Below are 19907 nucleotides of genomic sequence, written 5' to 3' on the forward strand. Positions count from 1 at the left end.
TTTGATCTCGAGATCTTCCTGCCTCAGCCTCCCAAGCTGCTGGGATATCAGGACAGCATTGTTAATAATAACCCACATTGAGAAAGCCCAGAAGTCCATCAAAAAGGGAAAATTCTACAGGGTACAGATCCAGAACTAAATGCGGATGGAGCCAGAGCTATATGTGTAAATGTGGAAAAATGTCTATAATAGCTGGTATGAATAAGTTGTGGAGACACAGGAAGACTTCGGTTAGCTTTGATCTGGAAAAAAATATTTTATCAAACATGCTTATGGGGGCATTGCTGAAGACTTTTGAAAGCCCCCTCACCAAGAGAGTGAAGTATTCTCCTCCAGATAATTCCAAATCGAATCTATTAAATAATAAAATAGACGCAAAAAGTCCAACTGAATTTTGATCTTGCTCATCATGCCTACCTCAGGGCTTTTAGAAATACCAAATTACTTGAAGACAATGTAAGTGTCCCTGCTGTCTTAATCAGACACATGTTGGCTCCTTCCTGGGGTCCTCCTCCATCCCTGCCAGAGAACTGGGCAGAGTGGGGCCTTCTCTCCTTATTTATTTGATATACTTCTGTATTGTTAGAATGAAAAAAAAATAACAGGCATTCCTTGATTTTTAAAAAAATGTTAAAGTGATACAAAAAGGAAAAAGAGCAAGAGGGAGCCTTCTAGGTATTAGAAATGTTTGTTTCCTTCTTTGAATGGTGTTTACATGGATACATCATCTGTAAAAATTTATCCAGCACAATGTTTGAGCTTTGTGTCCTGTATGTAAGCTACACCTCAGTGAAAAAGCATTCATTCTTCCTCGCACATCTTTATTGCGGACAGCTCTTAAGACTGAGTTAAAGAGTTACCTGCACCAACACAAAAAACCTTTTCTTCCATCTCTTCCAGACATTCTTACCGATGGCCCATAAATACCTAGGGGAAAGAGAAAGACCAGAGCCGCATTAATGTGTGAGTGAGAGCACAGGAGAACACACTTTACCAGGAAGCCTGGTGCTCCTTCACCGGAAATGCAGGAGCCCAGGAGCAGAATGCAGATTTAGGAGCTCTAGATAGTAGAGAACAAGGAGCAGCAGGCCAGGTTCACTTCCATGGACAGGAGGAGCTGTGTCCCAACATCAGACTCGAATCAGATGCATTGACTGATCCCAGAAAGCACCTTGGAAAACCACCTGGTGACTTAATGTGTTTATGTGCTAAAAAGTCTTTTAGGTAGGGAATTTCCTGAAAGATATTGTGCAAGGCTGGTGTGTGTGTGGGGGGTGGAGTGCAAAATCTCACAATTCTGCCTGTGTCACCTCTTGCCAGGCGTCCTTCAGGAAAACCTTCCCTTGCTATCCTTTGCTCTAATTCTGGCAAATGCGAGAAAAGCATATTACAGGAAGGAAGTTCCATACCAAGGAAGGGCATCTCCCTTTTCCAAATGTTCTTCTGTTGGTGGAAATTTGTCTTTATATAGAAAAGCGAGATAAGAAGCAATGTTAAAAACTATAGAGGCATAGCTCAAAGCACTCTGGAGATTTTCAGAGCACGGTTACTAATTCCCCATTGGGCATGTGGACCCTGCACATTGACCTGGAAGTGATAAAGGAGGTGAGCCTGGCTCTTGGCAGACTCTCCAGATTGAAGGGAGGAGAGAGATCTGGTGCCACTCAGATACATCCAAATTCTCCAGTTGCACAACTGGCATCACCTGCTAACATACACCCACTGGACAACTTCTAAACCTTCATTCACCTAGAAGCAGACTGAATTTCCATTTTGGAACATAAGGAAGAATGCACCTAAATAAAATTTTGACTGTCTGATTTGTTTTAGGAGCTCTTAGGCCCTCCCCGCTTGCCCACCCACCCACGCCCCTGCAAAATCAACTCAGAACGTCAAGACAGAAACCTGGAGTCATCCCGGGTCCCTTTGTTTCCTCATGCTTATTCCTCAGTTTCCAAGTGCAATGGATTTTCTACCTTCTGGAAAATTCTATCTGCTGGAAAGTTTCTCCCTGGCTCAATCTTCTACTTCCCACTTCCACGATTCTAGTCCCTACCCATGATTTTTGCTTCTGGGGACAACAAAATAATCCTCTTAATTAGTTTCAGGCATACAGGAAGGATTTCCATCCAGTTCCTGACCATGAGATGAACCCCACCATCTGCAAATTCTCTTACACCAATTCCCTGTGCAAACTCTCTCAGTGGGTCTCCCCTGTCCACATGCAAGAGCCCCAAATGATGGCCTCTCACTTTCCACTCTCATGGCTTGGCTCACATCTGTCTACCTAGTGTATGATTTACTTGATGCTTTTTTCTTTAAATTGACTTACCTAACATGAATTGATTTATTTTGAAGGGAAATTTTATGGCATAGACTTGACACACCATATAGCAGACATTAGAATGCCTAAGTATTTATTTAATGCATGCTAGTCTGCATGTCACTGAAATGATCTTATGTATTGTGGGTGGCACAAATACTTGGGGGACTTCAGCTTAGAGGGATCAGGTCTAGCATCTTGCCCTGGGACAAAACACTCTTCATTTTGTACACCTGCTCATTTCGCCAGACTCAATTTGCCTGGGCTGTATTATCTGGGATTTCTGACCACACAGAATGTTTCACACCTGGTAACTCTGCCATCTTGCTGCTCCTCATGCTAGGGCTTATATTTTTCCTGAATTTAAACCATACCTCCATGTCATCACCTCTGGGGCTTGTGGATAATTCTGCGGTTACAATTATTCCTCTGCTATGATTTCCATCATATTTATTGTCCCTCTGGGACTGCTAGCTCTTTGAGGGCAGGAAGCCTGGTCCTTCTTTCTAAATTCCTGGTCTAGAGTCTTGTTTTTCCTTTTCAAATCCTAACATTTCCTGATACTGGGTAAGTGGTTGATGGCTGTTTGTTATGTTTCATTTGGTTTTGAGTGCTATGCTTTTGAGAAACCAGAGCAATCTTTATAAATATTTTGATGAGATTTTAAAATGCCATCTATAAACATGCAATCCATCACCGTGCTTTTTGTGCTTTCCTTCCAAAGTATACCCCACCTCTTTCCAGCCCCAATTCGAGTCCCAGTCAAGTCACACCATCCTCATGTGGACCATGACAGAGGCCTCCTTTCTTTCCTCCTTAATCTTTCCCCTATGCTGCATTCATTACACAGTAGCTGGACTGATTTTTCTAAAAGGGTAAATCAATACACTCATTTTAGTTAAGGATGGAAGGGTTTTTGCAGGGGAGGTACTGGGGATTGAACTCAGGACTCATAGGCACTCAAACACCGAGCCACATCCCCAGCCCTATCTTGTATTTTATTAGAGACAGGGTCTCACTGAGTTGCCTAGGGCCTCGCTAAGTTGCTGAGGCTGGCCTTGAACTTGAGATTCTCCTGCCTCAACCTCCTGAGCTGCCGGGATTACAGGCGTATGCCACGGTGCCTGGTCACAATTATATTTCTATTTAAGATGATCACATCAGCTGCTGGGTAGAGAATGCCCTACAGGTAGAAGGGGCAAGACAGAAAATGGAGAGACCAGGGGGAGACAGTGGCAGGGGATCAGGCAAGAACAGATGGGGGCTGGAGTGAAGCTGAGGTTCACCATCCAGCAAGGCTGGATGGCTGGAAAGTTTATTAGCCCCAAGCTACTGCCAAGGCCAACTTCCAATGTCATTTCATGGAACACCTAGCTGTTCTGATCAGTATTCTTAGCCTTTTTGAAATGATAATGTCTTCATGGCAGAAATGGACACAAAAGAGATATTATGGTTTGGACGTGCGTGTGCATCGTTTTATGTGTGAGATGATGCAGGAGCATTTGGAGGTGAAATGATTAGATTATGGGAGTTGCAACCTAATCAGTAGGTTGATCCAGTGATATGGATTAACTAGGTGGTAGCTGTAGACAGGCAGGGTTTAGTTGGAGGACCGTCACAGAAGGTGTGCCTTTGGGGTTTATAATGTATCTGGTGAGTGAAGCCTCTGTCTCTCTGCTTCCTGATCATGTCCTGAGTTGCTTTCCTCCTCCACACTGTTCTGCCATGAGGTTCTGCCTCACCTTGAGACCCAAGGAATGGACTGAGACCTCTGAAACCATGAGCCAGATAAACTTTTCCTCCTCTAAAAACTTGCAAATCCTCCTGCCTCAGCCTTCTGAGCCACTGGGATTACAGGCATGTGCCACTGCGCCCGGCTACCTTTCTTGTTGCTCTGTAGAACAAGGGCAGCTATGGCTCCTTGCTCATGGGGTTGTTGTGAGGAGACAATGAGATAGCGCTTGTGGAATATAAGCATGAGTTAGGGTAAGAGGTAGATACACGATAAATATTAATTTAGTATGAAATATCTGTGTCCAAAGAAAAATGTATAATTAGCAGTAAATAATCATTAAATCAGTTAAAAAAATCTCTTCAGACTTTTATACACAGGGAAGTATATTATATAAATATCAAATTAAGAATATGGGGGTTGTGGGGTAATAGCTCAGTGGTACAGCACTTGCCTAGCATAGGCCCTGGGTTTGATCCCCAGTGTCTTAAAAAAGAAAAGAAAATGGGAAAAAATTTTGTATTTTGATTAATAAATGGCTGGTATGATCATAATAGTCTCATTATCTTCCAGAATTTTCTCTTGCAGCTACTAACTATTTACCCTTTCCACTTACCTTGTGTCTACATAATAGGGTTCACAAGCCACAACATCTAATGAATGGGTTTATAGATTTCATTGATGAGAATGGATGTAGAGAAAAAGGAGTTCACTAGAAACCACAGGATGGGATTCAGATTGAATTATTACCTTGTCCTTCATCCTGGCATTGACATGACTTTATGATGCTCACAGGAGGGGTTAAGGGCTCAGGGATGGAGCCATGTTGCAAACCTTGAACAAATTAGTAGACTTATCCTGCCTCAGTTTTTCATCCATACAAAGGGGATAATGCTAGTACCCCATTATGATGATTATAAAAATAATATTGTACTGTTGTAATACATGATTATAACCATGGTACCTATTTGATAGGTGGAAAGGATTAAAGCACAAATACAAAATTCTTGGACTAACACCTCCCACAAAGCACAGAGTTACTACTAACTACCTTGCTGGGCTACTATTCTTATTTCACAGTTGAGGAAACTGAGGCTAAGAAAGTTAAGTCACGTGTGCAGGGCTGGTGAGTTGGTGCAGCCAGAAGCTAAACTCAGAGCCATCTGATTCTGAAGCAGCCTCTTCCCCATGTGCTTCCTCTTTCCATTCTGGATGATAAACTTGGGTTTCTTCATTGAATAAAGAACATGGAGGTAGATAGAGAGAAGATGACTTCTGGGGACCAAGGAACAGGTAGAAGAAGCAAGAAGCTCTGGGGTGCTATTGCATAGTAGGGTGACTATAGATAATAATTGTGTACATATATATATTTCAAAGAGTTAGAGGAAAGGATTTTGAATGTTTTCATCATAAAAAAGTGATAAGCAGTGATACCTTACTTTAAGCATTACATAATGGTACGGTTTGGATGTAGAATATTCCCCAAGAGCGTGTGTTGAAGACTTGGTCCCCAATGCATCAACATCCAGATCCTGCAGGTGGGGCTTTTGGGAAGTGATTGAATCATGAGGACTCTAACTCATTAGTAGATTAATCCATTTGATAGATCAGTGGTTTGACTGGACTATTGAGAGAAGGTAGAAAATATAGGCAGGTGGGGTGTGGTTGGATGAAGTCAGTCACTGGGTGGGAGTAACATTGGGGACTATATCTTGTCCCTGGCCTCTTTCTTTCCTTTCTTTCTCTCTCTGTTTTCTGGCTGCCATGAGTAGAACAGCTCTCTTCCATTGTACCCTTCCGCCATGATGTTTTGCCTCACCTCAGGCTCAAAGAAATGGAGTCAACCAACCATGAATTGAAACCTCTGAAATCATGAGCCAAAATAAACCTCTCCTAGGAGATTATGGAGCATCATAGGGACTTTTGAGAAAGGGTCTTTCATTTTTCTTTTCTTTTTTTTCAGCGGGGGGGTAGTGGGGGGTTGATCTCAGGGGTATTCAACCACTGAGCCCCATCCCCAGCCCTATTATATTTAGAGACAGGGTCTCACTGAGTTGCTTAGGGCCTTGCTTTTGCTGAGGATGGCTTTGAACTCGCAATCCTCCTGCCTCCTAGGAGGAGAGATTTATTATATTCTTGTCAGATATTTTGGTTACAATGACCAAAAGCTGTCTAACCCATACAATATATACCAGCACTGAAGCATTACATGGGATTCTGTAAATATGTACGATTTTATGTTTTTATGGATTCTTTAAGAATAAATTCAAATTTCAAACAATTTTAGAAAATGAATGGCTATTCATCTTTTTCTGGTTAAGAGCTTCTGAAAGAAAAAGCTGATGGGATCCAAGAAACCCTACATCAATTCTCCTTGGGAAAGTCCCACTGTCTCTGGGTGAGGGCGGGGCTTTCACTCTGAGGTTTTCCTGGGGATTTTTTGCTACCATGGCACATGCCAGAAGGTGTCAAAACCAAGAAGAGCTGAGAGCTGCAGGGCCCTGGTTCCATAGTCAGGGCTGGCTCTGCATTTGCTCGGGTTGAAACATGTTTGTTGAACAGAATGTGCGGTACCTGGAGCAGATGGCAGTTCTGTGGTTGCAGACACACAGGTGGCTCTCCCTTTGAGCACCTCTCCCTGCAGCCTGATCTCTCTGTGTGTACCCTTTACTTTCTCTTTGGATTGTCTGGAGATGCGGAAATTTGGATTTGTCTTCGATAAATCCGCATTCCAGTATTGTGCATGGCAGTTGGGTCTACTGATTATATCTTAGATTGGGGGAAATCCCTAAGTGTGAATTCTTTCTTTCTTTTTTTTAATTGGAGATGGACACATACATTTATTTATTTTTATGTGGTGCTGAGGATCGAACCCAGTGCCTCACACGTGCTAGGCAAGTGCTCTACCACTGAGCCCCAACCCCAGTCCCAACCCCAGCTCCTAAGTTGGGATTCTGTTCCTGTCATTAACTCTCCTTTGGCTTACCTGCCCCATGCCTCAGTTTTCTGAGCTGTAAAATGGGAATAACATAACACACAGTATCACAGGGTGGTTGAGAAGATTTATGGAGTTTATGTGAGTCCAGGGTTTAGTGCAGTGAGATCCCAGAGATGTCAGTCTTTCCTGTTGCTATGCTCATGTTCATAGCAGCAGAAATGGTAGCCGTGGTAGAAAGAGCACAGAGCTATCAATTTTATAAAGGGTTCACTTTGGGACTCCTTATTTGAATTTATATTCGGCTTTTGGGTGTACATCTGTTGGGAAATCAAGCAAGGTTTGGTTTTAGAGCTCTGAGTCATATTTTACACCCCAATTCCAATCTATCCTTTTCTTGTAGCATCTTATGAAAGCCATGCCAGTGTGTCATTGGCATCTCTGTCATTTGCCGAGGGTATCTGAGCTATGTGAGAGGGAGCTAGCGAGGACTAAAAAGAGAAGAGGAAGACGGGTTTGGGTTGAACTTATATCCTAGAGTTTTGAATCCCCCAAAGTCACTGAGTGATGAAGGATTACCCTGTCCTCAGTGTCCCTCTGCCCTGGAGCAATGTGTCAGGGAAGCACCGTGGTGATGCTTGTAACTTTTTATTTGTATACACACACACACACACACACACGGACAGTCTTGGTTTGTGTGGCGTTTGTGAACTTCATATGGCAGCATAGATCTGCTCATTAAGCATCTACTGTGCTTAGCACCCGCCTCGCACGTGGTGGGTGCTTAGTAACTACTCATGGAGAAAATGGCTTATGGTGCATGTTCTTTTAGGATGCCTTGGCATGAGCATCATTAAGTGCAGGGAAAGGACATTTCCCAGAATCATCTGCTTCTGGCACTTATGCAGGTCAGGATGGCTGAAGCGGACATGGAAACCAGAGATGGGCCAACATTTCATTGTGAGGGGACCTGAAGTCAAAAGTCGCTGGCATTGGTGCGCTTCTGGTCTGGGTGGAGAGTGTGGCCTGGCCTTGAGGGAGGAATGGCTGCATTTGCTGTCACCATGTCCCTGTGCCACCATAGTGCCTGGAGCATCATAGGGGCTTTTGAGAAAGGGTCTTTCATTTTTCTTTTTTCATTTTTTTTTGCAGGGGGTGGGTAATGGGGGGTTGAACTCAGGGCCACTCAACCACTGAGCCACATCCCCAGCCCTATTTGGTATTTTATTTAGAGACAGGGTCTTACTGAGTTGCTTAGGGACTTGCTTTTGCCAAGACTGGCTTTGAAATCGTGATCCTCCTGCCTCAGTCCCCCAGGCTGCTGGGATTACAGGTGTGGGCCACCATGTCTGGCTTTCTTTTCTTCTTTATGACTTCATGATTTAATCTTTTAGATTTATTTTTACTTGATATCTATATCTATATGTGGTATATATACCCAGATGTTTGAAATAGGTACACATTGTGGAATGGCTAAGTTAGATTAATTTGTGATTATTTCACATAATCATCATTTTTTAATAGTGGGAATACTTACAAAATACTCTCAGTGATTTTCAAGTGTACCATATGTGATTATTAACCAAAGTGACCATGTCATATAACAGATCTCTTGATCCTTGCTCCTTGTTAGAAATTGCTTATGAGAATTTTTTTTAAGGAGAGAGGTCACAGTGAGACAGGAACTCACTTGGGATGCTTCCTGCTCATTTATGGGAGTGCAGGAGAAGAGGGAGGGTCGGGAGGCTGTAGGTGCCTCACTAGTGGGGCAGCTGCCCAGCAGGAAGAAGCATGGGTTGGGGAAGAGAGTGCAAAGGGATAGGACAAACAACACAGATGACAGCTTCCACTACCACCAACCACTCTTGTGTGGCTCCAGCCCTTACCATGCATCAAACCTTGCTCAAGGTGCCCAATATGGAGTAACTCATTTAACCCTTACCACAACTCATGAGATAAGCACCATGCTACCTCCATATTATGCTGAGCAAAAGGAAGCTCAGAGAAGTTCAGCAACTTGCCTAGAGCTAGGAAGTGGTGGTGCCAAAGATTCCATTCTGGGCACTTTTGACCTGATTGGCATTGAGAAATAATAGCACAATAAAGAAAGTAAGATAGAATCTTGAAATTATTCATTTATTTCAAAAGGAAGTAGAAAAGGGGGTGTGGGGGGGAGAAAACAAGATCCGATGGGACAAAGAAAACAAATAGCAAGATGACAAATAGCAAACTGATAAATTTAAACCATGTCAGTAATCACATGAAATATAAATAGGCTAAATATATCAGTCATAAGATCCGGAGATTCAGATAAGGTTTAAAAAGCTGGACCCAACTCTATACTGCCTACGAGAGAGACACATTTGAACTCTAAAGACAGAAAACAAAAAGCAAAAGATAAAAAAGGATTCCCCATGCTAAATTTAGATTTTGGAAACCTAACTTCCACTTCCACCTGTCCCACAAAGTAAATTTAAGAGAGGGTGTTGCCAGGGATGGAGAAGACCATTTCATAATGATAAAGAGGTCAATTCATCAAGAAGAAATAATCATTTAAATGCTCAGGCATCAAATACCCAAGCTCCAAAATGCATGGAACAAAAATGAACAGGGTGGCCAGAAGGAAAAAAAAAAAACAAGAATCCACAATCACAGTCAGAGATTTTGATAGCCTTCTCTCAAGAATTGCTAGAAAATCAGGAAGAATATAGAATATGTGGACAACAAGGTAAAAACCATTTGGTATGGCATTTAGAGTTAGGAAGTTAACCAGGGAGATAAAATCGAATCCTGAAAATCCAGGTAGTCTGGTTTGAGTGTCTGTTGCCAGCAGTCCTGGTGTCTCGGAGACCCACGGGGAGGACAAAGGACCGGGATGGTTTTGAAGGACAAAGAATCCTAGAGCAGAGGCACAGTTAGGAAAACAGAAGAGGAAAGGGGGATCTTAATGATGGAGGGCTCTATACTCTGTCTCCTTTGAGGCTTGCTAGCACGTAGATGGAAAATCAGAATATCTGTGACTGACTCTTGGGTGGTGGACTGTGGTTCTTTGAATGAACCCAAAGCAGAGCCACGTGGAACACTGTGTTTTAGTCCTTGGTTAAGATGGAATTGAGAGGAGTAAACAAATGTAGACCCAGGACTGAGGCTCACTCCCACCTGGGCAAGTCCTGTTACCGTGTTATCCCTCCGTTTCTCTATCTGTCAAGTGGAGGATTCATTCATTCACTTATTTTTCTATGCAACCAATAGTCAATTAGACTTTTGCAAGATAATCAAACCCTGTACGAGGTATTGCGACCAAAGGAGACAAGTGTCCCTTCCAACAAGGAACTCACAGCCTAGTAAGGAAGAAAGACAATAAACTAGTGAACAAAGAAACACGAGGGATAGGGTAGGGTAGGATAGGACAGGAGCACTGGTAAAAGCAAAGGAAGAAAAGGCGGGAGAGAGGGGAGACATGACCCAGGGGGCCAAGGGGACATTCTGAGAAGATGCAGAGATGTGCAGAGATCCAGGTGAGCCATAGGGACGTCCGAATGGAGGAAAGGGGACATCCTAGGCAGGGGAAACAGGAAGGGCAGGGGTCCTGATGGGAACCTTTTTGGGGAGGTCCAAGGAGGCCAGGGGCTGCAGTAGTGATCAAGGTCAGCAATGGGGGGCCTTGTAGCCATGGTAACAGTGCTGGTCCTTACTTGGAATGAGATGGGGACTCATGGGAGGTTTCCTAGCATTCAGATGCCAGGATCAGGCTCCTATTTTTTTTTTTTAAACCACCATGGCTTCAGAGTAAGAAACAGAGTGCAGGCAAGCCAAGTAAGGAACAGGGGAACAGCTCAAGTGAAGGGGAGAGGGGAAGGGGGCGCAGGGCCCAGTGCAGAGAAGGAGATGGGGACGGGTGGGGAGCTCTAGAAGATCCTGAGGGTGGAGCGAACAGAACTGGATGATGGATGAGACGTGTGGTGAGAAAGAATGAGACTTGTCAAAGAGGACTCCAAGGTGGTGGGTCTGAGCATGTGGGTGGAGGGAGGGGCCATTTTCTTAAGATGGGGGGGCAATCTTTCCCAATTCCTGTAAAGGCTGTCTCAGGGATGAAATGAGAAAGTGGCTGTGAAGACACTTCTGGAACTTGAAAGCACCATCTGGAGGTAAAAGATGAAAAATTAGAAAGCCACTTTGAAGTTGTTAATTCTCAAATGTGCCCAGATACCTCTGTTCTAAGACCAAAAGAAAGAAAGAAAAAAAACAGTGTTGATTTTTCTCATTGGCATTTTTATCTTTAATAAGGTTATTCTAGATGGATCCGTGGTTCATTCAAGGATCTGTTTCACTTCATCGAGGAATATTTCACAGTAATTCTGATTTTCATCTTGTGTGTTAAAGTGGATATTATATATATATATATAATCTTAGCCATGCTTCTTAAAAATTCCCCCACCTCTCATTTTCTAAGCTGTGATGTTGCTTTGATAATTTTATCACCCTTCCCCACATAATAGGACTCAATAAAACTATTTTAAGCTTAAATGAAAAAAAGATATTGTCCATGAACATTTTTTATTTTTCCCTGAATCATTCCTCATGCAGCTTAGGGTGTTCACCCCTGATTTAGGCCACCTTGGGTCTGATTGTGTTTTTAAGGAACTCATTGCCCACTTTCAGAGCTATTTTAGGCTCTCTTGGTCATTTTAAAATGGCGGCCTCGGCAGACAAATTAGTTATGGCATCTGACAGAAGGAAGCTGTATATTTTTTCAGTTGTTTAGAACACAAGGTAGCCTGAAACACATTAATTTTTACAAATGAGTCAACAGAAAAATTCCGAAGTCCAGATCGATTAATTCAGTTTTCAACACTGTGAAGAAAGATAATGTGGGAAGTGGGATTGTCCAGTGGGGACACTAATACCCATGCCAAGTGTTGCTGTGGAGAATAGTGTTTGTGAAACTCCTAGTTCAGTGTTTCAGTGGGCCCAGGCTGCAGGGTGAGGTACCGATTCTTTTAAGGAAATTAAAAAGAAGCAGTTGAGAGGACAGATCTACTCATCCACATTCTTATTCTCTTGTCTACCATTCTGTCTTCCATCTGCCATTTCCTCCTTGTTTTTCTCTTTCCCATTCATTCCTGCTCACTCATACTCTGGTTCCTTTAGCAAATGTTTACAGACTCCGTTTTAGTTAGCTTTTTCATCATTTTGACCAGAAGACTTGAGAAGAACAAGTAGAGGAGAGGAAGTGTATTTGGGTCTCATGGATGGTCAACTCCAAAGCTCTTAGACTAAAGTGAGGCAGAAGGGAGGTGTGGTGGAGGAAAGCAGCTCAGGTCATGACTCAAGAAGGGAAGTGGGTGGAGGAGAGAGAGGGAGAGAGAGATTGATTTGCTCACCAGGGACAAAATATACACCCCAATGACCCACCTCCTGCAGCCGCTCCCTACCCATCTTCAGTTACCACCCAGTTAACCCCTGTGAGGGGATTCATGGGGATTCATCCACTGATCACAATCTAATCATTTTGCCTCTAAACATTCTCACATTATTTCGCACATGAACTTTTGGGGGACACCTCATATCTAAACCATAACAGAGTCTTTATGAACCCAGGTTTTGTTAAGGTTGCAGGATCTTTCGTTGTGGACAGGAAATGAATACTATAGGAAGTGAACAGAATACTCAATTCCTTTGTCTTGAAACTAGGATATTGACTCTTGAAAGGGAAGTGGTGTTAGGGAGAAATGCCATTAATGTTTCTGGAATATATGGAAGGAGTGTGATGGGGAGAAGAAGAGCTGACCTCAAGAAAGCTTTCTGAGATGCCAATTTGATTGAAGAAAGGCTGGCTGAAGTTCCTCAGGAAGGACCAACTGTATACTCTGGGCCTGGCCCACTCCCCCACATCCTCCTCATGACATAATCCCATCTCAGGCTCTGGGAATAATCTGGTCTCAAGGAAGTTCAATGCAAATTCTCCAAGGCCAAACTGAAGCCTGGGTTCTGTTCTGTTCCACATCTCTAGGTTACACGTGGCCCTGCTCTCTCTGGAGTCTTCTGGACCTGAACCCTTCTGTGCCCTGATTGGCAGGTAGCTATCTTTCCCTGGCCTCTCTGGATTTGGTTGCTCCCAAGAACATGGAGGCCCTAGGGGGAGGTCCCTGTTCTCTCCTCTCTGACTGCATTCTGTGGTGGGCTCTCCTCCAAGGGGATGTTCTCTTCCTGTTCTGGTCACACCCTCCTGGAATCCACATGAACTTCTGTTTCAACTTGCTTTAATCCATGGTTAAGCCTTGATCTCAGGTGTCTGAATTCCCCAAACCTCCACTACAAACAGATAATCCTCAGTTTTCATGGTGGGGTTACCACTTGTAGCCCTATCCTAAGTGAATTCATTAAAAAAAAAAGGAAAAGAATTAAGGGGACATTTCTGGTGACCAGAAAGGCCAAGCAGAATGAAAGCTGGTTGGCCAATAGCCCCTGCAGAGCACTTGATAAACGTCCCTAGGTCACTACACAGCACAACTGTTCCCAACTTATTTAATACGCCACGTCTCAACATAGGCCCAGTCATCAATAAACACTTCCTCACGCAGCTTAGGCTGTTCACCCCTGATGTAGGCCACCTTGGGTCTGACTGTGTTTTTAAGGAATTCATTGCTCACCGGTGGCTTTGTAAAATAAAACCATATTTTACCTATTCTTGTCCTATTCTGTCCTCCTTGAACTTACCTAGTTATTCATTCCACTTCAACCTCTAAGATAATGAAGATAATCACAATTTTTCATTATTTTTTTGCTCATTCATTTCTATGTGGCAGCAAACCCTCAGAAAGTTCCAGTGGGAACTGACCTCCTCAACATGGCTATGGCAGCTGCTCCCAGCTCACGGGGGCAGTTGCTGACCAAGGGGCATAAGTGGGTAATTTGTAGTCTGGATGAGCTCTAGGCGTGTGACAAGGGGCATGGGACCCAGAAGAACTCCCCACACTAGACCCCTTCACATGCTTCCTGTAGGGTTTGAATAGTACTGAAAATCCTCTCAGAGGAAGAGAAGGAAATTATTCTCTGTTGATGGCAAAAAAGCCAATACAGAGATCATCAGAAGTGAGGAAGCTCAGAGTAACTTTCACAGTCAAATTTTTTGGTTTTGGATTTAACCCAGGGACACTTAACCACTGAGCCACATCCCCAGCTCTTATTTTATTTTCTATTTAGAGACAGGGTCTCACTAAGTTGCTTAGGGCCTAAGTTGCTGAGGCTGGCTTTGAACTCAAGATCCTCCTGCCTCAGCCTCCCGAGTTGCTGGAATTACAGGCATGCACCACTGCACCTGGCTTCCCAGTCAAATATTTTAATAACCTCTCATGAATGTTTTCGACTTCCTTCCATGTGGTTCTCTGAAGATCAGTCTTGTATTTGTTTTGTTCTTTTTTTTTTTTTTGCAGTGCTGGGGATGGAACCCAGCCAGGGCTCTGCACCTGCTCTCCTGCTGAGTTACGTGCCTAGCCCTCATTTGACTTCTGTCTTGGAAAAGGAGTGGACACATGTCCCACATGACCACATGGGGACGAGACACTTACCCAGAGTGCTTCATGTTTTGGGGCTTATCCATCCGGACGGCAAGTTTGATTTTGAGGTCTTGATCAGGGCAGTTTTTGGAGACTGTCATTTTGTGCCACTCAGACTGTTTGGGGCTGTTTGGGGTGGGATGGAGGATGACCTGTAGGGAACAAAGGGACAAATGTGTTAGTGGGACAATACAAGCATCACGATGGGCATGTTTTTGTGGATCAGAGACTTTGCTGCTGAGATGTGGAGTGACGTGTCCAGGTCCCACAGCCAACGTGTCATCTACTCACAGAGGCTGGCCAGGCCTGAAGACAGACAGGGCATTTTCTTGCTCCCTTCTCTCTTTTCCTGGCCAAGTTTGTTAAAAAAAAAAGTAAGGATCATGACTTTTGTGATTTTTTGTTGCTTTTCCAAAGTTGAAAAACACAAAGGAAACCCTGATCAGAGAACGGTGTTATTACCATCATCCAATAATATAGATGAATGAAAGAGGCCAAGCTAGAGACCACTTCTACTCCATTCCTTTCTTCCTTCTATATTCTCTCTCTCTCTCTCTCTATCTCCATATATATATATGTGTGTGTGTGTGTGTGCATTTTAATTGTAGAATATTATATATTCATTTTTTTTTATACGGTGCTGAGGATCAAACACGTGCTAGGCAAGTGCTCTACCACTAAGCCCTCTCCCCCCTATTCTTTTTTTAAATTTTTTTTTTAGTTGTAGATGGACACAATACCTTTATTTTGTTTATTTAATTTGTTTATGTGGTGTAGGGGATCAAACCCAGTGCCTCACGAATGCCAGGCAAGTGCTCTGCCACTGAGCCACACCCCAGCCCCTCCCATTCTTTAGGATCTCTTTTACTATTGCAAGAAGAGAAATTCCTCAAAACCCACAGAGGAAAATAGAAAGGATGTTATCAAATAGATAAGAAGTGTTAAGATGGCGAGAAGGAAGTCAGGTGTGGTGGCGCACACCTGTAATCCCAGAGGCTCAGGAGGCTGAGGCAGGAGGATCGTGAGTTCAAAGTCAGCCTCAGCAAATTAGTGAGGCCCTAAGCAACTTAGAAAGGCCCTAAGCAACTCAATGAGACCCTGTCTCTAAATAAAATATAAAAAAGGGCTGGGGATGTGGCTCAGTGGTTCAGCCACTTGGGTTCAATCCTGCCCCCCACCCCCGGCCAAAAAAAAGTAGATGTAGACAAGGGAAAGGGGTCTTTTAAGGGTCACAAGTCAGTCAGCCCAATTCACCTGGACTGGCAATCTTGTCCCACACCATCCAGCTTTGCCCTGGCATGGAAGGAGGCATAGGTAGCTTGGTGAGAGATCAGCTCCAGGAAAATGCTTTTCAGAGGCACACATCAGAGATGGCTCTTAGACCTGGGTGTCCTACCTCGGTTCTCATTGCCTCAGAGGCTGGAGGTGACAGAGAAGTGGACAACCTGGGCAATCCACTTTCTCACTCTGGTTGTCAGAAACCAGACAGAATCTGCAGAACATGCAGTCGGGGAGGAGTGGAGTCGCTGGAAGAGCTACGCTAAGGAAACATGGGCACAACAAACACTGGGCTCTGTCTCCTGCGATGGCAGCACGCCCAGCTTTGTTCAGGTGGCTTGGGCTATTTTCAAAGCATCTATTTTCCCCAGGTGCAGGGAAAGCAGGTTCCTTTCCTGGGCTCCTTTCCCCAGTGGAGAGGGTTAGAAGAGACTCAAAGTCTCAGCAGTGGACACTCTGGCCTTCCTGGTCCAGCCTCAGCTTTGCTCTGTCCTGCCAGCATGGTCCGTGCTTGGAGGACAGGTGCACATGGCCTTCCCCGTGACCTGAATAAGGGCTCGGAGAAGGGGACTGGGGCAGAAACACGGCAACGTGCTTCCATTGTGTGATATTTCCACCCATCTCTCTTTGGGGCCTGACCCTTTTTTCCATTAACTTCCCTCTCGATGATGAAAGAAAATTGATAACTTCTTGCAAAACACAAAATTCCAGTTTCCCCAGTGTTTTATGATGTGGTTGAAACAGAAGAAGTGGCTGCCAAAGATGTTTGATCAAGCTCAACTTCAGGGAAATATTTTTTGAGCAATGAGCTCAATACCCAGATGCCAACATTTAACATTAAATTTGTTTACTTTGTATTCGTATACTACCTTATCACATGTATCAAAGATAGACACAAATGTAGAAATTTTAAAATGATGGGATAGAGATCAAGAAAAAAAAAATCCCTAATTTCTAGTACACTTGGCCTTCTGTATCCTTAGGTTTCGTTTTGATGGATTCAATCAACTAAAGATTGAAAATGTTTGGGAAATAAATCTGCACTCAACATGGTACAGACCTTTTCTTGTCTTTCTTCCCTAAACATTACAGAATAGAACAACAGCTATTTACATAGTATTTACATTCTATTAGTGTTATGGTGTGGATGTGAGGTGTCCCCCAAAAGCTCACGTGTGAGACGGTGCAAGAAGGTCCAGAGGAGACATGACTGGGTGGTGAGAGCCTTAACCCAACCAGTTAATTAATCCCCTGATGGGATTAACTGGGTGGTGGCTGGAGGCAGGTGGGTGTGGCTGGAGGGGGGCATTGGGGGCGTGGCTTTGGGGTCTCTATTTGTCTCTGGAGAGTGGAGTCTCTCTCTGCTTCCTGATCACCATGTGAGCTGCTTCCCTCCACCACACTCTTCCTCCATGATGTCCTGCCTCCCTTCGAGCCCGAGGAGTGGAGCCTAGTGGAGCCTGCTGTCTATGGACTGAGACCTCTGAAACTGTGAGCCATCAAATAAACCTTTCCTCCTCTACAGTTGTTCTGGTCAGATCCTTTAGTCACAGCAGCTAAAAAGCTGACTAAAACAATTAGGTAATATAAGTAATAGATGGTTTAAAGCAGATGCAAAGTAGGGGATATGCAAGCAGCACACATTTTACACAGGAGACCTGAGCATTCAAAGATTCTGGTATCTGCAGGGGGTCCTGGAACCAGGCCCCAGGTACTGAGTGATCATTGCTGGTCATTGTGGCCATGTTCTATGGTGAGCTATATTTTAAGGGATCATCTCTATTTAGGGCAAGGTGCATTGTTAATGACACTGGGTGTAAACCCAATAGAGTAAATCCCTATAGTTCTGGGAGTCTTCTAAATACTGTCATACCATCCTGACGGACAGCTTGTCCTCCCTGGTCATGCCCCGCAGGCTGAATCTGGGTGGTGACTCTGGCATCTTTTTTATTTTTCCTAAACTTGCATTACTAGTGTCACCTTCAAATCAGAATCCCCTGCTTGTGATCTTTTTAGGCCTTTTGATCATTCTGTGAGGGTTAATTGGACAACTATGTGTAAGTGTCTAAGTTCACAAAACTGGCACTAGCAAACCTCTCCGGGGCAATATGTCATAGGACAAATGATGGAAATGAAGAGGAACTCGGGGTGTCATGGCATTGGGAAGACCTCTCCCTTCCCTTAAGGATGCCCACCTGTCACCCTACAATGCATTCCAGATCTGAAGTCCTGACACTTTTGGAGATGGGAAGAGGGAGCTGCTGGACCCAGTGAAGCTGGCCCCCTGTCCTGAGCTAGTTTGGCCCAGGAGTGGCCAGGTTGGGAGGTAATGAGTGGCAGGGAAGGGCTGGTGGGAGCAACCCAGGCAGGCAGCAGGAAAGGTCCTTGGCTGGCTTCTCTGCTCCTTCCCGCTTGGCAAAGTAGGACAGGAGTGGTGCCCTGGGCACCCGGAGCTCATTAACAAGCCTCCCACCATATGGATCCTGGGCGCGTGTCCCACCAGCAATATGGTGTCCATTTAAGATGCAAATGGCTGCTGCTCATTCCTGGTCACTCCACAGTGACCTCCTTCCCCTCCCTGTGGTCACTCCCTGGGGAGACCTCTTCTGCAGAGTGGGTGGAGAGATGAGGTCACTGCGGTTCTCTTGCATCTGGGTCCCCACCCTTGACCGCCCCTGTATAAGTGTCAGCCCTGTTGAGTGATGAGGGTCCTTCTGGGGGCATGGGAGCCCTGGGAAGATCAGACACCTCATCTGCACATTCCAGGCTGCTAATCAAGCACTTTGTCATCTCAGCCAAGGCCCATGTGTGCTGGGCTTTGAATGTGGGGTGGCTGGTATGGCGACCACAGCCCCCCTGCAGTAGGCTGCACCCCAGCCAGCTGCAGCTTCTCCTAGTCACCTGGGCATGTAGTGGAACTGGCTGGGGACTGCTTTACTCTGGGTCCTCACCTGGCTGATCTCCACAGCTGAGCCTGGATCTCTCTCCCTACCTGTTCGCACGCCCTGGGAAAGGCATCCCTGCTCCTCAGACTGACTTCTGCCCACTTATCACACTGCACAGAAATTTCTGGATTTCATGCCTGTGCCCTGTGAGCTCTGAGAGGCTAATGATTTTTGCTTGCTTTTATCCCTGCTTACTCGGCACACGGCACTAATGATTAGGCACAGCAGGCCTGCAATCATATTTGTGGAAAAAAAAGTTTGATAACATTGCAGTGTTGGCTTGGGTGTGGGGAAACAGGCACTCTCTCATGCCTTTTGTGGAGGTATAAAATGGCATATGGACAGTTTGGCAGTAACTGTTAAATTCAAATTGTGTTCAGCAAAATATTTCTTTTGAAATTCATCTTGTAGGCATATGCAAGAAAAAATAAATAAATTTGAGGCTACACACCAAAGCATTCTTTATGCACCCAAAGATGAAATAATCTAAAAATTCATCAACAGAAGATGTATTGAATGAAATATATCTGCACAGTGGAATACTATACAGCCATATAAAAAAGAACTGGGTCACTATGGGTTGCAATGGACTCATTTCCAAATATGCTGATGTTCCAACTGATGGATAGGGCAGTAGTTATAAAGTAACTTTCAGTTGTGCTTTCTGTTCTTAAATAGAGGAATGCACACACACACACACACATGCTGTGAATGTATGTGCAGATAATATTTTGGGAAGAATATGCCAGGAATTGCAAAAAAATATTTTTCATTTTCATTGCAAAAAACATTTTCATTGTGGTATCTGGTCAAGGTGAAAGAAACTGTTATGGTTTGTATTTGAGATGACCCAGAAAAGTTCATGTGTAAGACAGTGCAGGAAGGTCCAGAGGAGACATGACTGGGTGGTGAGAGCCTTAACCCAACCAGTGAATGAACCCCTGATGGGATTAACTGGGTGGTGGCTGGAGGCAGGTGGGTGTGGCTGGAGGAGGGGGCATTGGGGCGTGGCTTTGGGGTCTCTATTTGTCTCTGGAGAGTGGAGTCTCTCTCTGCTTCCTGATCACCATGTGAGCTGCTTCCCTCCACCACACTCTTCCTCCATGATGTCCTGCCTCCCCTCGAGTCCCGAGGA

General features: G+C 44.4%; 1 protein-coding gene across 1 annotated transcript in view; it reads right to left on the reverse strand.

The window, feature by feature from the left end:
* Cadps (calcium dependent secretion activator) overlaps positions 1–19907 on the reverse strand; it is a 468098-nt gene that overhangs the window by 177402 nt on the left and 270789 nt on the right. Inside the window, 2 exon segments of the mRNA XM_048801213.1 lie at positions 861–927; positions 14562–14701. Of these exon segments, the coding sequence (XP_048657170.1) occupies positions 861–927; positions 14562–14701 (207 nt within the window).

This window comes from Marmota marmota, unplaced genomic scaffold, assembly GCF_001458135.2.
Source record: "Marmota marmota marmota unplaced genomic scaffold, marMar, whole genome shotgun sequence".
NCBI lineage: Eukaryota > Metazoa > Chordata > Mammalia > Rodentia > Sciuridae > Marmota > Marmota marmota.